A 20,601-nucleotide genomic window follows, 5' to 3' on the forward strand; every position below is an offset into this window, starting at 1 on the left:
TGACACTTCTCCGGCTCTCGGGGCTCATTTTTCACAGACGCCACCGTCGTCGTCGTCGCGTGATCCGGTGCATAGCGCGTAACGATTTACTAAACCTGTTTCACTCAAATATTTCATTGCCCCCGACTACTATAAGTATTGCAAGATTACATTGACTACGATATGTAACTTTGAAAAATCAAAATTTTGCACAGAATTTTCTTTTAGAATTTACCCTGAAAATCGGAAACGATATGAAAGAATTTTACAAGAGTTTCTCTGATTAAATATTTACCACAATACATTAATATAATATATTATAATTTAATATTTATTAATATAATATAATATAAATACATTGACTACGATATATAACTTTGAAAAATCCAAATTTTGCGCAGAATTTTCTTTTAGAATTTACCCTGAAATTCGGGAACGATATGGAAGAATTTTACAAGAGTTTCTCTGATTAAATATTTACCACAATACATTAATATAATATATTATAATTCAATATTTATTAATATAATATAATATAATTTATCACAAAACATTAATATTTACCGCAATAAAATATAAAATGTTCGATTAATTTTACTATGTGCATAGTAAAATTTATTGTGTACATATTAAATATTTACTATATGTGTATATTGAAATTTTTTTGTTGCGCTAAATATTAATCAGAGCTACTGTTATAAAATTCTTCCAATACCATCTTGTTTTACGATTACCATAATTTTCCGGATAAATTTTAAGAGAAAATTCTCTCTTAAATTAAAGAATTCTGTTTTCACGCGAGGGATGGAACACACACCTGTATTTATAATTTATATTACTTATAGAACTTCTACCTTGTAAAAAAAAAAATCGATTTTAAATTGAACACATAATTTCCCTTTAAATACATTTTCCCTTCATTGATTTAATATTCAACATTTATATGCATGACATTTCGCGTTTGCATATTGATTATCGACAACATTATTTACTATTTTATCAATTTAAAGGCTATAATAAATATAATAACATGTCCTTAGCATACTATATGGCTAATAAATTCTCTTTCACCCTGCAGATAATTCAAGTCTTTTCTTCGGCACAAAGTTATGGCTATTGGTAAAGTCCGACTTCATCTCGCGTACCACTTCCTCGCGTCATCGGCGCAGTTATTCCGAGGCGCTTTCCCTCCTCCTAGCTTCATCTCTCTCATTTGAGTCGAGCCTCGTTAAGTGCCTCGATAACTCCGCCGCGCGAGAACAAGCGAGCTCATGATTGAGCGCGGCGAGGAAGAACCAGTTTACTGACACGGGGCTATCCGCCTCAATTTCCATTCATCGGTCAGAGGGAGGATAAGAGAGAAAAAGAGAGACGGAGGGAGAGAGAGAGAGAGACGATCGGTCTTGGTTACCGGCAACGGAAGGTCCGCCCTCGTTGCCGTAGCTAATCTAACGCGTCCAGACGATGGCCGTTAGTCGACGTAATCCATCAAGCGGCTCGCTCTTCCGGAAGAGGAGCCACGGCCAGGTCGCCGACGGGATGGACCACCTCTCTCTCTCTCTCTCTCTCAACAACGATGAGAGCTCTTTCGCTGGGTTTCCACCAGCTTTTTCGGTCGGTGGACGGTTCCGTCGTTAATTGCGAGGAAGGGTGAAGGCTGGAGTGAGAATCATTCGCGTGGCGCCCGACAACGGCGACAAGTACGAAGGCGATTATCTTTTTTTGCGTATGAATGACTAGGACAATTAACAAAGACGGTACAGTGTATTACAAAGAAACGGTGATCTACACCGTTTCCGACCGAACGTTTCCAGCATACAGCGAGAGAGAGATTCAAGAGTGCACGGAGAGAATTTTCTCTTCGAATTTACTCCGAAAATAATGGTAATCGTGCGACGATATGGTATTGGAAGAATTTTATAAGAGTTTTTCTCATTAATATTTACCACGATAAAAATATTAATATCTACCACAATAAGATATATAAAATATACTTTATTTAAATTTATGATTTTGACAGCGGCTGTCATTTATATTCCGATAGAAATAGAGAGAGGGATTCTTATACGATTTTTTATTATTCTTCGAATCTGTACACGGAGAGAATTTTCTCTGAAAATTTACCCTGAAAATCATGATAATCGTGTGACAATATGGTATTGGAAGAATTTTATAAGAATTTTTTTCATTAATATTTACCACGATAAAAATATTAATATCTACCACAATAAGATATAAAATATACTTTATTTAAATTTAAATAAAGCGATAATGATTTTGACAGCGGCTGTCATTTATATTCCGAGAGAAATAGAGAGAGGGATTCTTATACGATTTTTTATTATTCTTCGAATCTGTACACGGAGAGAATTTTCTCTGAAAATTTACCCTGAAAATCATGATAATCGTGCGACAATATGGTATTGGAAGAATTTTATGAGTTTTTCTGATTAATATTATCCACAATAAAAATATTGATATCTACATGGAGAGAACTTTCTCTTCAAATTTACCCCGAAAATCATGGTAATCGTGCGACGATATGGTATTGGAAGAATTTTATGAGTTTTTCTGATTAATATTTATCACAATAAAAATATTAATATCTACATGGAGAGAATTTTCTCTTCAAATTTACCCTGAAAATTATGGTAATCGTAGGATATGGTGTTGGAAGAATTCTATAAGAGCTTCTCTGATTAATATTTTTATTATGGTAAATATTAATCAGAAAAACTCTTATAAGATTCTTCCAATACCATATTGTCGCATGATTACCATGATTTTCAGGATAAACTTCAAGAAAAACTTATCTCCGTGTATTAATTAACGATTCCCATTAAAATATATGATCGTAGAAAAAAAATAAAGACGAATTTATTTTAAATTAAGCAAGTTTTGCATTTATTTTGTCTTAAAATATTAACACAATATTTGTGTCTCCATTTAAAATATCCATATTATGTTAAACACAGACAGAATTTTCTCTTAAAATTTATCCTAAAAATCATGGTAATCATGGACAATATGATATTGGAAGAATTTCATAAGAATGTCTCTGATTAATATTTACCACAATAAAAATAGTAATATCTACCACAATAAAATATAAAACATGTTCGATGAATTCTTCCAATACCATATTGTCGCACGATTACCATGATTTTCAGGATAAATTTCAAGAAAGAATTATCTCCGCGTATTAATTATCGATTCCCATTAAAATATATGATCGTAGAAAAAAAAAAAATAAAGACGGATAGGAGAAAGCACGCCACACCCTCACTCGACTTTCTCGCGGAAAGGATCCAATTCGCGATACGGGAGCGCGTATCTAATTATCGAATCGTTCTTTTTGCGCGTATATCGCGCTTCGCCCACGGATCATCAGTCACGGTTGTTTGCCGCGGAAAACCGTCAGCCCCTTTTTTCCCGGGCCGTGCCGTCGACGTCTCTCTCTCTCTCTCTCTCCACCCTCGGCTTTCCACTCCTGAGAATCGTCTTTCGATTCTTGCAAGCGCGGCGGTTCCAGATAAAAAGCTCCTCTCGCGCGCGAAGGCAACCGCGACGTCGCCGTTCTCGACGTCCTCCTCGTCGTCGGCGAGAGTCGATAATAAATGCAGAGCGATCGCTAGCGCGTCTAACAGCTAACGACCGGAGTTCCAGCTCTTCTATGTAAATCAGCCGTCGTTATCTTTCGTAACGGCGCCGTATCTACTCGCTAACGTTCCCCGTGAGATACAAGATATACCCTTTCCCTTGGTCGCTTACGCGAAACTTCGATTACGGATGGAAACTGCGGAAAACTTGGTGAATGGACCGGGCCTCCCCAGAAATCGGACGAAACGATAAACAGAACAATGGAGGTCTCCGGGTTCCGTGACAGGACACTGATCTTACACAGGGTGTGACTGGAGACAAAGTACAAACCCGAGAGTATCTCTCGGCTTCGCCCAACCGGCCGTCGCGAACAATGTACTCGACTAGCGTATACAGACAATTTACTCGACCGTTATACTCATCCCCCCATGCACGAATTACATTTGCGTCGTTGAACGTGCGCCTATAATAGCGCAAAATGTGGGAGTAACGAACGTGGATGCAATAATAAAAAAAAAAAAAGCCTTGAGTTACAAATGCAAATTAAAATCCAAAGATGTATAGGATGTTGCCAGAATTTTAGAAGAATTTCTCTGATTAATATTTACTACAATAAAAGTAGTAATACCTATCACAATAAAATATAAACGTACATATTACGTCGTTGAACGTGCGCCTATAATAGCGCAAAATGTGGGAGTAACGAAGGTGGATGCAATAATAAAAAAAAAAGCCTTGCGTTACAAATGCAAATTAAAATCCAAAGATGTATAGGATGTTGCCAGAATTTTAGAAGAATTTCTCTGATTAATATTTACTACAATAAAAGTAGTAATACCTATCACAATAAAATATAAACGTACATATTACGTCGTTGAACGTGCGCCTATAATAGCGCAAAATGTGGGAGTAACGAACGGTGGATGCAATAATAAAAAAAAAAAGCCTTGCGTTACAAATGCAAATTAAAATCCAAAGATGTATAGGATGTTGCCAGAATTTTAGAAGAATTTCTCTGATTAATATTTACTACAATAAAAGTAGTAATACCTATCACAATAAAATATAAACGTACATATTACGTCGTTGAACGTGCGCCTATAATAGCGCAAAATGTGGGAGTAACGAAGGTGGATGCAATAATAAAAAAAAAAAAGCCTTGCGTTACAAATGCAAATTAAAATCCAAAGATGTATAGGATGTTGCCAGAATTTTAGAAGAATTTCTCTGATTAATATTTACTACAATAAAAGTAGTAATACCTATCACAATAAAATATAAACGTACATATTACGTCGTTGAACGTGCGCCTATAATAGCGCAAAATGTGGGAGTAACGAAGGTGGATGCAATAATAAAAAAAAAAGCCTTGCGTTACAAATGCAAATTAAAATCCAAAGATGTATAGGATGTTGCCAGAATTTTAGAAGAATTTCTCTGATTAATATTTACTACAATAAAAGTAGTAATACCTATCACAATAAAATATAAACGTACATATTACGTCGTTGAACGTGCGCCTATAATAGCGCAAAATGTGGGAGTAACGAACGTGGATGCAATAATAAAAAAAAAAAAAGCCTTGCGTTACAAATGCAAATTAAAATCCAAAGATGTATAGGATGTTGCCAGAATTTTAGAAGAATTTCTCTGATTAATATTTACTACAATAAAAGTAGTAATACCTATCACAATAAAATATAAACGTACATATTACGTCGTTGAACGTGCGCCTATAATAGCGCAAAATGTGGGAGTAACGAACGTGGATGCAATAATAAAAAAAAAAAGCCTTGCGTTACAAATGCAAATTAAAATCCAAAGATGTATAGGATGTTGCCAGAATTTTAGAAGAATTTCTCTGATTAATATTTACTACAATAAAAGTAGTAATACCTATCACAATAAAATATAAACGTACATATTACGTCGTTGAACGTGCGCCTATAATAGCGCAAAATGTGCGAGTAACGAACGTGGATGCAATAATAAAAAAAAAAAAAGCCTTGCGTTACAAATGCAAATTAAAATCCAAAGATGTATAGGATGTTGCCAGAATTTTAGAAGAATTTCTCTGATTAATATTTACTACAATAAATATAGTAATACCTACCGCAATAAAATATAAACGTACATATTAATATTTTTATTGTGATAAGTATTATAAAATTCTTCCAATACCATATTGTCCTCGATTACCATGATTTTCAGGGTAAATTCTAAGAGAAAATTCTCTCCGCGTGAGTACAATAAACAGATGCGAAGTAAGAAATACGAATAAAATTTCAGGGTGTCGAGTAGACTCTATGAAAAAAATTCCTCGACGAGATCAGAAATTTATTTTTCTCCTCACTTTTTAGTTTTATTTTTTCCAAATATATATGTTTGCATATATCTATGAGATGAATCAATTAAATGTTAAATCATGAAATCCTTGAGATTTTTTTGTCAACAATGAAAAGGTTCGGAAGTTAAAAAAATAAAAAATCAATTATACAATCTGCGTTATGTACGATAATCGAAACAAACATGTCACTATAAAATATATAAATGTCTCCATTAAACACATTAAAATAAAATAACACGACGAAATAAAATAAAATAAAATAACATTGAAATAAAATAACACACGATGAAAATATAAATTAACGAGTACGCTGTAGATGAATCGATTTTTAGCACAGAAAATTAGCGTGCTGGGAGTCAAGGAAAAATTTATATTTATTTAATAAAAAATTTCAAATTGAGACAAATCTAGAATAATGTGAAAAAATCCAGATGAATAATAAAATTTCCTGACTTTTTCCCTTTACAATTCCAGATTTATAAAATTCCCCGATTTTCCAGATTTCCCTGACTGCTAGACACCCGAGTTTATACAAACGTAAAAGACTGGAAATGTCCCTTCTTGTATTTCTCCGTAGATCTTTTTATATGTGTGTAACAAAATGTATATTCCATATTAAAACAAAAAGAAAATGGAGACAAAAAGGGATAAAGAGCTGGAGGAAAATTGGCGATAATGAAGATAATGACATATATATCTAAAACAAAACACAATGTAGTTTCGTACCGAGCGACAGGCTAATATCGTACACCGTAATTTATGTCTTGCGAAATGCGTTCTTTATGACCACACGGGGATACAGTAAACGCAGTAACGCGAACGGTGATCATCTTTCTTGGCGAGGTGTAAGTAACGCGTAAATAATGACGGCCGAGCACAATTGCGATCGTTAACGTTGCGGCAATAAAAGTAGTCGCCACCTCTCTCTTTCGCCTTCCTTTTGCAACGTTAAGAAAAGCATTGTCGGAAAATATCGTACACACGCGTATCGCGATACCGGCATGTATTTACTTTGAATTCAATTCGCTTCGCCTCGCGATCGTACTAACTTATCGGGTCAGATCGAAATTAGCTATCGGTCTCACCGCGCGGATGTCATTACACTTAAATCGAGATTGACAGCGTCAAGGTTCTCGCTCCTCGACGTCAAACCGGTTGGTGACGGCAAAAGCGAACGCTCCGAGGATTAGCCACGGCGTTACATAATCTCATTGTTCGCCGCACAAGACTCGAATGATGAAAAATTGAAGCGAACGGCGAAACGTAAGTCTTCAGGGTGCCCAGCAGACTCAATGAAAAAAATTTCCTGGTTTTTTCGGATTTTCCAAGACCAGAAATTTATTTTTTCCCTGACTTTTTGGTATTATTTTTTCCAAATATATCATTTGCATATATATCTATTTGATGAATCAATTAAATGTTAAATCATGAAATCCTTGAGATATTTTTGTGAACAATGAAAAGTTTCGGAAGTTAAAAAAACAAGAATTGAAATCAATTATACAATCTGCATTATGTACGATAATTGAAGCAAACGTGTCACTATATAAACTATTTAAATAATCACCTTTTTTATTTATCTCCATCAAACACATTGAAATAAAATAACACAACGATGAAAATATAAATTAAGGAACACGTTGTAGATGAATCAATTTTTAATAACACAGAAAATTAGCGTGCTGAGAGTCAAGGAAAAGTTTAAATTTATTCAATAAAAAATTTCAAATTATTGAAATAAATGTAGAATAATATGAAAAATCCAGATAAATAGTAAAATTTCCTGGCTTTTTCAGATTTTCCAAGACCAAAAATTTATTTTTTCCCTGACTTTTTGGTATTATTTTTTCCAAATATATCATTTGCATGTATATCTATTTGATGAATCAATTAAATGTTAAATCATGAAATCCTTGAGATATTTTTGTGAACAATGAAAAGTTTCGGAAGTTAAAAAAACAAAAATTTAAATCAATTATACAATCTGCATTATGTACGATAATTGAAGCAAACGTGTCACTATATAAACTATTTAAATAATCACCTTTTTTATTTAACATCAATTTTTTAATTTTGTCTCTATCAAACACATTGAAATAAAATAACACGACGATGAAAATATAAATTAAGGAACACGTTATAGATGAATCAATTTTTAATAACACAGAAAATTAGCGTGCTGAGAGAAAAAGTTTGAATTTATTTAATAAAAAGTTTCAAATTATTGAAATAAATGTAGAATAATGTGAAAAAATCCAGATAAATATAATAGTAAAATTTCCTGACTTTTTCCTGACAATGCCCGGTTTTCCAGATTTCCCTGACCACTGGACACCCTGATATTGTCGAATTTCGTTGTTTTTCGTAGATAAAAAAATATAAGAGTACATAATAATCCTGAAAATTATTATAATTTCTCTCTCTCTCTCTCTCTTTCTTTCTCCCCTCAAATATTTTGTTAAATAAATTCTGTTAATCCCCGTAATATTGGAAAAAGTGGCGCGGCGTTCGCGATATTTTTTCAGGGATCTCTATATACGATCGGCCATTTCTCTCTCGGGACTTAACGGCACACTGCATCACGTGTTAATGCAATTACCGTACTTAGGATGAATTTAGAGAGAAGTAAGGACAAATTGGAAGAGTGAAGCATCGCAATCGTAAAGCACGAGCTCTCTCCCACCCAAGTCGATTCACGTGCGAGACATTTTCTCGCGGCAATTATGTTAAGTAACGAAACTCGTTTAAGGCCGCCGATAGCCCAGCGCGAAAGAGTATTTATATTTCTACGGGAAACGCGCGCAATATTTCTCTCCCGAATCGTCCCTCGCGGAAGTTTTTTGCCGATAAAATTGATCGTACGTAGCGCGGACAGAGAATTATCCTGCCGTCGCGAGTACGTTTCCGCGATAACGGGGCCACGCCCGTTACTGCGAGGGAGGAAATGAAAAAGGGGGTTAGCGGGGATGAGGTCGGACTCCGCGGGGGTAAAGCCGGAGGGTTGAACGCAGTCGGGATGGCGAATCCTGAGAGTTGCCTGGCAATAAAAACGTCGGACATCGGCGCGACTTTCAATAAATCGAACGTAAACGTCCGTGTTTTTACTTAATACAAGTTATTTATAGACGCAACTAATCTCATTTTATACGATCGTTCGAGTCCACGAACATGATTTCTCGCGAAATCCAATGTTAATTATTTTTCTAAGCAGGTACATACATGAAAAGAATCTTCTCTTCAAATTTACCCTGGAAATCATGGTAATCGTGGGACAATATGGGACAAAATTTTACGACAATAAAAAATATTAATACATTTTACTATCGAACATATTTTATATATTTTTATTGTGGTAAATATTAATCAGAGAAAATCTTATAAAATTCTTCTATCATATTATCTCATCATTAGCATGATTTTTAAGGTAAATTTTAAGGGAGAATTCTCTCTGTGTACATCTGTCAACGGCCCTTCAAAGATGCAAAATTAAATCCTGTTTTTTTTTCTTTTGCTTAAAACTTTTATGTAATATAATTTAGAGTATTCTATCGAAATCCAATGTTAATTATTTTTCTAAGCAAGTGTACATACATGGAAATAATCTTCTCTTCAAATTTATCCTGGAAATCATGGTAATCGTGGGACAATATGGTAAATTTTATAAGAGTTTCTCCGATTAATATTTACGACAATAAAAAATATTAATACATTTTACTATCGAACATATTTTATATATTTTTATTGTGGTAAATATTAATCAGAGAAAATCTTATAAAATTCTTCTAATATTATCTCATATTATCTCATCATTATCATGATTTTTAAGGTAAATTTTAAGGGAGAATTCTCTCTGTGTACATCTGTCAACGCTCCTTCAGAGATGCAAAATTACATCTTTTTGCTTAAAAATTTTATGTAATATAATTTAGAATAAAATAAGGAGAGGATCTCGTAGTATTTTTATGCAACCGAAGATCTGTGAAGTTGGCATTAGGACTTTTTACAAAATTGATATGGCATTCGATTGTCCAAAATTTCCCACATTTGTCCATAGATAATGTTTTTGTCCACTATGCAAAAAAAATTAAAATAGGAATAAATTTTATCACGAGCATTTTTAAATTTATTTTTGTTGCAAAATGGACAAAAATTGATGAAAAATTCGCATTTTAGGGTGCCGATTTCCACAAAGCTTGCAGCAACTGATGCGCAACGCTGACGAGCGTAAACGTAAAATATTCAAAGATGCAAAATTACATCTTTTGCTTAAAATTTGTCCATAGATAATGTTTTTGTCCACTATGCAAAAAAAATTAAAAAGGGAATAAATTTTATCACGAGCATTTTTAAATTTATTTTTGTTGCAAAATGGACAAAAATTGATGAAAAATTCGCATTTTAGGGTGCCGATTTCCACAAAGCTTGCAGCAACTGATGCGCAACGCTGACGAGCGTAAACGTAAAATATTCAAAGATGCAAAATTACATCTTTTGCTTAAAAATTTTATGTAATATAATTTAGAATAAAATAAGGAGAGGATCTCGTAGTATTTATGCAACTGAAGATCTGTGAAGTTGGCACCAGGACTTTTTACAAAATTGATATGGCATTCGATTGTCCAAAATTTCCCACATTTGTCCATAGATAATGTTTTTGTCCACTATGCAAAAAAAATTAAAAAGGGAATAAATTTTATCACGAGCATTTTTAATTTATTTTTGTTGCAAAATGGACAAAAATTGATGAAAAATTCGCATTTTAGGGTGCCGATTTCCACAAAGCTTGCAGCAACTGATGCGCAACGCTGACGCGAGCGTAAACGTAAAATAGAAGCCGCGATAAATCAATATCTTGAAAGATGTATATGCGCGCGACAAGAAAATGATAAGAGCACGCGGGTTTATTCTGGCTCTCCAAAGTGCATCAACGTATATTGAATGTGCATATTACATGCGGCACTCTCGTTGATACGCTACCGTTCGCAAAGAACAATAAACAAGACTCGTTCTCCGCGGCGAACGACCGTCATAAAGGGACGGTCTAACGTTAAAGCTTCGGTAACGTCTCTCGATGACACCTCCCTGAGGAACGGAGTGCGGGCTAGAAATTAAGAGGAAGCGGGCATATATCGTGTCCGGGGATATCTCGAGTTGCTCGAGATAAGGCTGCCGCGCGCGCGGCTAGAGTTCATAAATTATTCGCCAAGAGGACCGAAATAACGGCGCGCGAACGCTAAGGTTGCTAAGGATTATTCACGACGCTCCTAAAACCGTATCATTTAGCATCGGGTATACCTTTCTCCGGCCTCGCTTTTGCACACAATTGTCGCGTTCTTCTCCATTACCTCCCTTCTCGCCCCGAGAACTTCCTATCCTCCGCTCTTTATTCAGCATCTTTTTATACGCATCCGCGAGAAACCAGACGCGTCGCGCATTCAGACCTCAGTAATTATAATATTTCATTTTCGCGAGGTTCGAGCGTTTTTCTTGCAAAGTCGGAGAAAAAGAGACTAAATTATACAAGAACTGAATTCGACGGAATCATTAAAAAAATTAAGAATTTGTGCTCTTCTTTTGAACAAACACTGGAATTTATTTGCATATTTAATATTTAAAAAATGAAAATAAAATATATAAAATTTTAAAAATTTAAGAAAAAAAAATGTAATTTTCTTGTCTCTTTCTAGAAAAAATTCTGCGGACGCCCATGCTCCTTCTCGATGGACTTGGCGTATTAGGAAAGCTAAACTGCTAAGGAATGAGACAATTATTTGAAGAACAATGAAATTCCGCACGGTGTGCTGCAATTTGCGATTACAATTGAACGAGCAGAACGCATACGTGCGCGAATATCCATACAATGCCCGCGATTCAGTCCGCGCGAGCGATTAACGTTTGCACGTGGTCTTTAATGTATGTCTACAATATCGAGGGAAATGACGTCCGGCGAAGAAATTGGCGGAAAATCCGCCTTTCGGCGAGAGCAATTACCGAATCGATCGATCGATCGAGAGAGAGAGGCGTAATTGCGAGCGTATTTCGCGAGGCATTTTGCCTTGACGTTTTGGTCGAGAAAAGATGTAGTTGAGAAACTTTCCAGGAGTAATTAACCCTTATTCGAACAAGCCGAGTTCGCTGAACGTCTCATAAAATTTCAACTAAACTTACTTTCAGAAATAAACTTCTGGGATTCGCAGAGAGAAAAAGATCGCGTCCCTCGAAAAAAAAAAAGGGATATATAAGAGCGATATCGAAACGCCTCGCTAAGAAACATGATAAAAGTGCGGAACGCGCGTCGGGAACTCGTATATATCTATGAGGAAAATCCGATTTGCAAGAAACTGCGAAGCTTGCGCGGCTGCATGTGCGATAGTCGTCGTAATCGAGGACCGATAAGCTCGAATCGCGATACGCGGCTCTATCGTGAGTCATCGTCGTCCGTATTCTTGTCATTGCGCGAGTTTTATCTTTTTCTCTTCACCGTGAGATTATATCGCGTATCGCACTAATGACGTGCTTGCGGGACCTCTTGTGCCGAGGTGTCGGAGCGAGAAGCGGGCTAACAATGATGACGGGTCGAGGCTTTTTTTTACGGAACAACGCTTTCGTCCGATAAGATATTAGCCGATGATATCAGGTATCGTCGGAAGCGGTGGAGCTTGAAATAATTAAATCATATTCTTGCGCGCCTCGACGCGAAACCAATCAATTTGCGTCTCAAACCAGTTCTCCGAGACGAGGAGAACGAAAGATAAACGCCGCACTCCCGCGCGTATATATATTTCGCGCGGGAAATTTTATTAATAATTAATTTCATTAATAATCACCGCTAATAATATACATATTTGGATAATAATAGCTTACCTGCATAATATGCGGTGTTTAAAAAAGAAGAATGCATAAATTTAATCAGAGTCAATATGTCACGTGTCAATATCCTTACCTTTGGAATAAATATCGATGGAATTGTAGAAAGTAAATTATACATTAGATATTTTTATTCAGCAGCGCGTAAATATAATATTAGCGCGCGTCTATCGAAGCATTGATAACGGGTGAATATTCAGCGATAATATTTCACGTGGCGCGGTCGAACTGTGTACACGAATGTGTCTGTAATAATTCGTCGCGCTATCGTTATTTAACTAGATGTATCACCAGCCGTGAAACGATCGCGGTCGTAATTCACTCGATATTTTATGCGCGCGTGACAAATGGATTTTTTTTCTTCGGGATATTCGAATAATCGCGCTCGTTCGCCGATACGATTCTGGCTTTAATACGTGGCGATTAATGACGCGCGATTCGGAAGCGCGGCCGCGAAAACGATCATTCCACGCGTCAGTTTTAACGGCGAACGCACCATCCAGCGGCTGCTGGTCGTACGCGCGGAATCGATAATCGAATAAAATTAATTTTAAAACAAACGATGCCGACGCGCCACGCCTACGGGCTGAATTCAAAATCACCGTACATTAACTAGCCGCTAGTTATCTCGAAAATGACTGCTTTGCGGTTAGCGAATGAACCGCGAAGGTGTAGCCCACGTGTTAATTATGCAAATTAATTGATTTAATGACTGAGCCAGATAACAAATATTACCGTCAAACTCTAGACGGAACAATTTCGCGAAAGGCGAGGAAGAATAAGGTGCTCGCCATCCTATATTGGGGATTTATTTATAAAATAAAAATATATTTAAAAAATTATTGCATCATATGGCGAATAAAGCAGAATTAAATTAAATAAATCATCAACATTAAACTGTCAGAGAAATTTCGCAGCGTATTCATGTGCCTTGATAATTTTAAATATGTATGTATTTCGATAAGATTTTTGTTCTTTTTACTTTAGTCGTAAAAAGACCGTAGTGCATTCTTTGTGTCATATCTTTGCCACAAAAGCGTCCCAGCTGTTACATGTTAATGTCGCTTAATGACTTATAAATAAATTGCCGACGACGTCGTGACTCATCCATAACGGATAGCTCCGTAAAGTCCTTGAGAAAAGTGTTAGCACCTGCGAGAACGATCGCAATGCACGTACAGTCCGACGAGTGTTTATCACCTAGGAATCGCTTACGCGGACTTTGAAGAACGTTTCACCGACGATGAGTCAGTAAGAACTCGATCTCCTTCGCGAGATTTTCTAGCGTGATCGCATAAAGATAATCGAGCGTATGAAAGAAGAGAAACTCGCCATCACTTTATGTTAACATATTAATCATCGTAAGCGGTGTTCGCTTATTAACACCGAGAAACAGTGCTTCTCTTTATGTAACGTCTTCCTGTATTCTGATACGTTAGCCAGTAAAATTGCAGATAATATGGATATATTTAAATTAAGCGACTCGGCAATGTTAAGTAATTTTTTTCACCGTAAAACTCGTTTTAAATTTATATTCAAAACTGTACGTATGATTCATAGAAAGCACAGTTTTTTGTCGAAAATTAGCAACTGCATACATATTTCGACTTAAAAATTCCACGTGTGGAATTTTAAAAAACGCGACATAAAAATTGCAAATTATTGCAACGAGCATGTGAATTTTCATGCAGACTTACTTTTTTCGTCGTGTAGAGTTTCCGGCCTTGCAGCAGCATGTACATCTTTCTCCAGCCGTTCGAGTTTACATGACGCATCCACACCATGCTGAATACTTGTGGACATTCGCTGTCCTCCCGTAACAGATAATTCTGCAATGCAAATAAAAACATATATATATATATATTTACCATTTTAGTCAGAACACCATTTTGACTTTGAGCGATCACATTGGCAAAGAAATCACTCACCCTTAGTGCACTATCAGCATCTGTGAATGTGCTCCTGTCCTCTCCGCGCGGAAATATAACCATATCGATAGGGAAGAATTGCTGCAAAAGATTAAAATATCGCCTTTTTTATATTTTACAATAAATATTGGAAAATATGAATTTCGAAATTTTTTGAAAAAAAAAAAAAAAAAATGGGAAAATAAAATAACTTAAAAAGAAATGAATCTAAAATATTTCAAAAATAAAAAGTTTCATATTTTACAAATATCTCAAATTCAGGAAATAGTTGAACAGTTATTAAAAAATATTGAAAAATTTTTATATGGATGAAGCACAATTATTAAAAGCACGATCTATCTTCTAATTAAAACATAAAAATGTTCTAAGAGATTTTTTCATCCTGAAGGGCGTTGATTACGATGCTCAGTTTCCGAAGTTTAGAATCTGCGCTCGTTATCCTTTAATTGGCCAATCATCGGCACGAAGGCCAAGTTACAAAATTTATGACCTCACGGCTGACTGACTTTTAAACCACTAATTGATGTCGAGAGTCAAGTACATACTAATTAGTGAATCTATTTTCGACCCACCATTAGCGAATCTATTTCCAAAACACCATTAAATCGACATCGATACAAAGTTCAGTTTTTTCTATCAAAATAATAACGAGATATTACCTACAAGATCTCTTACATCCAACTTCTATCGCCATTTGTACCCTTTTCGTATCTCGATACGTTGAATTTAAATGATCCTACGCGATTTTAATTCTGTAAAATCCTAGGACACGACCGCGTTCAATCAATACTACCGAATTCTCGAAACTTTCGTTACTTTCGATACTCGAAAAGTATTCCTAGCGCCATCTTCGACCTGTGTGAACTTACAACTGAGGAAATGCACTACTTGTCGGTAAACGCGAGAGCAGAAATTTCACTAGGTATGCATACCGACACTTTTGTCGGTAATGGCAGGACACTCCAGTTATCTGAACCTCTACCAGATAATCATGAAAACATGTACAGAATTTGCTTGATAAATCGTCGGTAAATTATCACGTATCATTTGTTATCTGATTCAGTAAACAATAACGAAAAATATTTAATTTTTTACAGATTTTTATTTGTGTGTGCCTCTTATAATAAATTAAATTTCAATAAATATTTTAAACAAAGTAATAAAATATTATTTATCTTCTTGCTTACCTTAGGATCTATGAATGGTTCATATTTCAGGAAGTCTTCACTGAAATAAAACCTCCTCTCGTAGCGCGAGGCGAACATCTCGAGTTCTTTATGAACAGCAAAAATATCTTCATGGTCTTCTAATGTACGTTCTGTAACAGAAGCATTCATTTCGATTGCTTGTGAATTATTTTTCACAAATAATCTCGCATAACAATACAATTCCTTATTATCGGTCTTTAAAAAAAGTTCTTATGATATTAATTTTTTAGCGCAACAAATAATTAGTGAAGCTATTAATTTCTTATATCGAGAAAGTTGTGTCAATTCTCTATTAGCGAATTTTATATCTATAGATGCGGCAGATCGGTTCGTCATATTATAAATTTGCAGAAAACGATTTCGTGGAAAGCATGTTAGACTAAAATAATATGACATTTCGACCGAAACTTTAAACAAACATTCCATATACGGAGACACGGTGAATCGCGTCTCTGACCTGCACCAAGCTCCTGGAGGTTCGCCCGCTATTGATTCTCGGCTGCATTATAGAGCCCTGTGCCGTCTTTACGACCCCTCCATCCCTTCGCCCTACTATGCACGCGTTATTTCCGATCTTGTTCCGAGTCAATATTATAGAGAAAATTTAGACGATTCAACTTTTTCCTTTAATGCATTAGCGCGATGCATCGCATTACTTTTCTTAAGAATGGCACGTGTCTCGTAATTTTAACGAATAATCGACCTTTTACTTCGCACCAATATTTTTATAAACTATTCATCACACAAGAAATCAAATCTGTAATATTAGGTATATTTAATAATATAAATATTATATTTGTTTTTATATAGTTATTTATAGAAAATCAGTTAATAATAATCTAGATATCGAAATAAACATTTAATTTTATGAGCACTACGTTTATGACAAATTATACACTAATACATTTCAGTAGTATATAAATATAAAACTGTAAGAAACACAAAAAAAGATAAAATACAAAATATTTGTATCTTTTAAAAAAATATAGTTCAGAGAGAAACTAGTAATTTCTCAATGAAATATAACTGACGAATAATAGAACCGAATGTAATTAACAAATAATCATATAAAAGATATAATCGCAGCTTTTAAAATTACGGTCAATGATACTATTCGCGTGACCATGACAAAGAATTGTGTTTACTTGAGAGCATATTGATTAATCCTTAATCGCATTCCTGGGAAAATGTTTAGAGTTACAGAGTCCGATAAAAAAATCGCGAAGACAGATAATAAATATTACTCAATAGCGACACATCGATATCTATAATAATTACTGTGCATGTATACATACCGATTCCCAATTTCGGCCACGTCTCGATTATCGACCAGGCAAAGCCAATCGTATTTCTCTTGACTTTGAGCAACTCGCATAAATCGATCGTTCGCAGATTTTTCTCCACAGCCACAGTGGTAAAAGAATGATCGTTGTTATAGAATTGCAATTCTTCCTAGTTAAATAAACATTCAGAACATATTACTTACACATAATTAATCAAATGGACTTAACTAAACTAATTTTAACTTAGTTAAGTCTATTCGGTCAATTATGTATAAATAATATCTCTCTTGTGTGTGTTCCTACTAATTTAACTATATTTAAATAAATAACGAATATTTAGGTATAATTTATATTAATACTCAAATTTATTATATATGAATGACTAAAATGATAATAATGAACTATTTTAGAAACAAAGCGAAACTGCGATATTAAATCAAATATTTTGATTACTCCGTATGATGGTATATATTTTTTTTTTCATTTTTATTATACCGTAAAAAACCATGTAATATATATAAATCACATACATATTATTTAATTAAATTCAAAATATACATTTTTACTTTAGATTTGCTTGTATGAATATTTTTGCGAACTGACAGTTAGTCGAGTGATTTTTCGAGCACAAAATGTATTCTGACACAAACCTGTCTTTCCCTGTCGATTAAATCCTGGTCTCCTCTTTGACTTCTTCGCATCGGGCTGCTAAGTTCGAAGATTGTCAGATCGGAACCTAGCCGTTCGTAACTTGCAGTCCGGCCGACCGATCGATTGTTCGACAGCGTAGAATTGCCATCGATGCAGGAGCACATCTTCGGGAACCAATCTGTAAAAGCCCAAGAGGAAGCTGGAAAAAAATTGGCGTATCTCGCGATCGGCAAACAAAGGGGAAAAAAATCACACGACTAAAAAATGAGAAAAATATCGCTATTTATTGATATAAATATCCATTGTAAAGAGGCGTAAAAAGAGAGCGCGCGAGCCCGCTGTACTAAAATCTATTTTACAACATAGGCTTCGCAGGAAATGGGGATCTACGTCAAAATAGAGCCACTACATTATCGGTGAGTAAACGTGGCCCTCTCTCGCTTTAAGAAACACAGAGGAAACGATAAAGAATGTCGAAACATTACGGACAAAACGAACGTCGTGCTAAAAAATAGCAGCGGATTTCGGACGTGTTTCCATATAGAATATAATAATTATGTATCTTAATATCGAGGCACAAGGAGATAAGATAGATAAATAATTGCGTGTGCTATGACATTTTGAAATACATTATGTGTGCGTGCGTCGCATTTTATGCAGAGAAATGGCAACCCGAATATTTACACCTCGCGAGGAAGCTTGCGCGCAATTTTTGCCGGCATTCGTCGTCGCGCTGACTTTTCATTTTTTTTTAAATTGACGATAATATATTAAAAATGCACATAATACACATAGAGTTTTGCAAACGCTTAACAAGGAAATCAGCAAAAATATTTATGCATAATGCTAATCCGAGGAATCGCCATACGCAGCAGTCAGGCAGAGATTAGAAGAGCCTTTGAATACACCATATTTATGTATTTATGCAGGTCTCTAATATAAACCGGTGGCGATCGACTATCTCACGAAACGCAACAAATTCCGATGTTGTATGAATGAGTCTCGGTCTGTTTCCGACCTTCGATCCCTCACCTTTCACTCCATGGTCCATATTAACATATGTACAAATAGATTGATTATTTATATTATATAAAATAGCAGAAATAAAGATATTTCACATAATTATTATAAAGTTCTTTTGTTCTGAGATTTTAAACTTGTTTGTAAATTAAAAAGAAAAACACAGAAAACTTATTTTAAATATTTTGATAAATCAATACAAAAGTCTCTATTAAATCTTCCGAATAAAAAATGAAATTTAACACCACACACAAATAGTTCAAAATTTATTATAACTTCGGAGTAATTTTATGATTTTTTTTGTTATCCAATAATTAATAATTGTAATCAAGTATTTTATATAACAGTTAGATATGAATATATAAAAAATTCATTTAATGCAAATTAAAAATATTCTATTGTGTTCTCTACAAAACTTTTTATGAAAAATTAATTTACTATTAAAATATAATTTGCCTCGTTTTTAAATGAAAAAAAAAAAACTGTAAAAAAGTATATTAAATGTTGTACAAACTTTATTCCAATTTCATATAATTAATGTTACTGACTTATATAAATATTAGGGCTATAATGTTACTGATTTATAAATGTTGAAATTGAAGCATTCTTTAAAGAAATGTCCTATCCGAATTTTTCCTCCGGACCTTCATAGCGTGCTTGTGGAATATCTCAATTTCTTTGATGAAATATCTCAATTTCTCAGATACATTTGCATGCTTTTCTACATTCATTTATACACAATACGCGATTAACATTACGATTTAATCGAAGGAGACTCTCCTCCAGCTAGGTCGAACACGCAAAAGTTCTCGCCGCATAAAGATATTTTGAAGCGTTAAATAGTGCTTTAATAATCGCTCGTCTGTATCCGGGGTCGTGACGATGCACTAGTAACGAAAACCCACATGTATATGTATGCCAACGACGCCAATACTCATCGATGTACGTATCCATCGAATTCGCTCGTTGTGAATCGTTTCACGAACAATTGTTTCCACGAATCAGAGAACGAAACAAGAGTAGAGAAAGCTATATCAACGGCAAAACTAGTAGACCCGAATAGAATTCAAAGATTCCTGTTCTCTTTCAATTGATCTGATCAATAAACTCTTTTTTCCCTAACTCCTCTCTCCTTCATGAATTCGACTATAATTGCGATATTCTAAGAATAGCAAATGAGTAATAAGTAAAAAAAAAAGAGAAAGTCGACGGGCAACGACATATACGAAATAATTTTTCAAAAGTTTGAGAAATGGAAATGTTGAATCCTATAAGCAAAAATTTGCATCGATATTCGATGGAAGAGATCAGCTGCAATCGAGCCATGAATTTCGCTGAAAGTTTTTATCTCGAGACGATAAAAATGTAAATTGTTTTGCACACTATCTTTTGCAATGTTTAAGATTGTTACCGATAACAGTCAGTAGAAAATCAATAACGCGTTCATTCGTGTTGCAATTTAATTAAACGTATGCATTTGCACTTTGACTTTCGTTGAGTCAGCGTTTCCGTTAAAGGTAAAATTCAATTTGAATCTGTCATGAAATAAACGCTTTATGTCACTCCATATTCAATCAATCAATTGCTATTAAAATATTTTAACCTCTTACATTCAAATTTCCTAGTGGGAGAAATTATCTGTTCTACTTCTCGATCAGAATTTATTCTTTCTAAATGTTTACTTTCGAAAGTGCAGTTTATTTGAGCCTTTAGATAAG

At 34.8% G+C, this 20,601-nt stretch overlaps 1 protein-coding gene across 7 annotated transcripts in view; it reads right to left on the bottom strand.

Annotated features, from left to right (window-relative positions):
- Positions 1 to 20,601, bottom strand: part of LOC114937766 (growth factor receptor-bound protein 14) — a 295,927-nt gene that overhangs the window by 185,882 nt on the left and 89,444 nt on the right. For all 7 annotated transcript variants that reach the window (XM_029311373.2, XM_085486113.1, XM_029311378.2 and 4 more), the window contains 5 exons: positions 17,863 to 18,041; positions 17,225 to 17,381; positions 15,909 to 16,039; positions 14,722 to 14,802; positions 14,491 to 14,622 (listed from right to left, as the gene is read on the bottom strand). In XM_029311373.2, coding sequence (XP_029167206.1) covers positions 14,491 to 14,622; positions 14,722 to 14,802; positions 15,909 to 16,039; positions 17,225 to 17,381; positions 17,863 to 18,041 — 680 coding nt within the window. The remainder of the gene's footprint in view (positions 1 to 14,490; positions 14,623 to 14,721; positions 14,803 to 15,908; positions 16,040 to 17,224; positions 17,382 to 17,862; positions 18,042 to 20,601) is intronic.

This window comes from Nylanderia fulva, unplaced genomic scaffold, assembly GCF_048542155.1.
Source record: "Nylanderia fulva isolate GAGA-0341 unplaced genomic scaffold, ASM4854215v1 Scaffold4, whole genome shotgun sequence".
Classification (NCBI taxonomy): domain Eukaryota; kingdom Metazoa; phylum Arthropoda; class Insecta; order Hymenoptera; family Formicidae; genus Nylanderia; species Nylanderia fulva.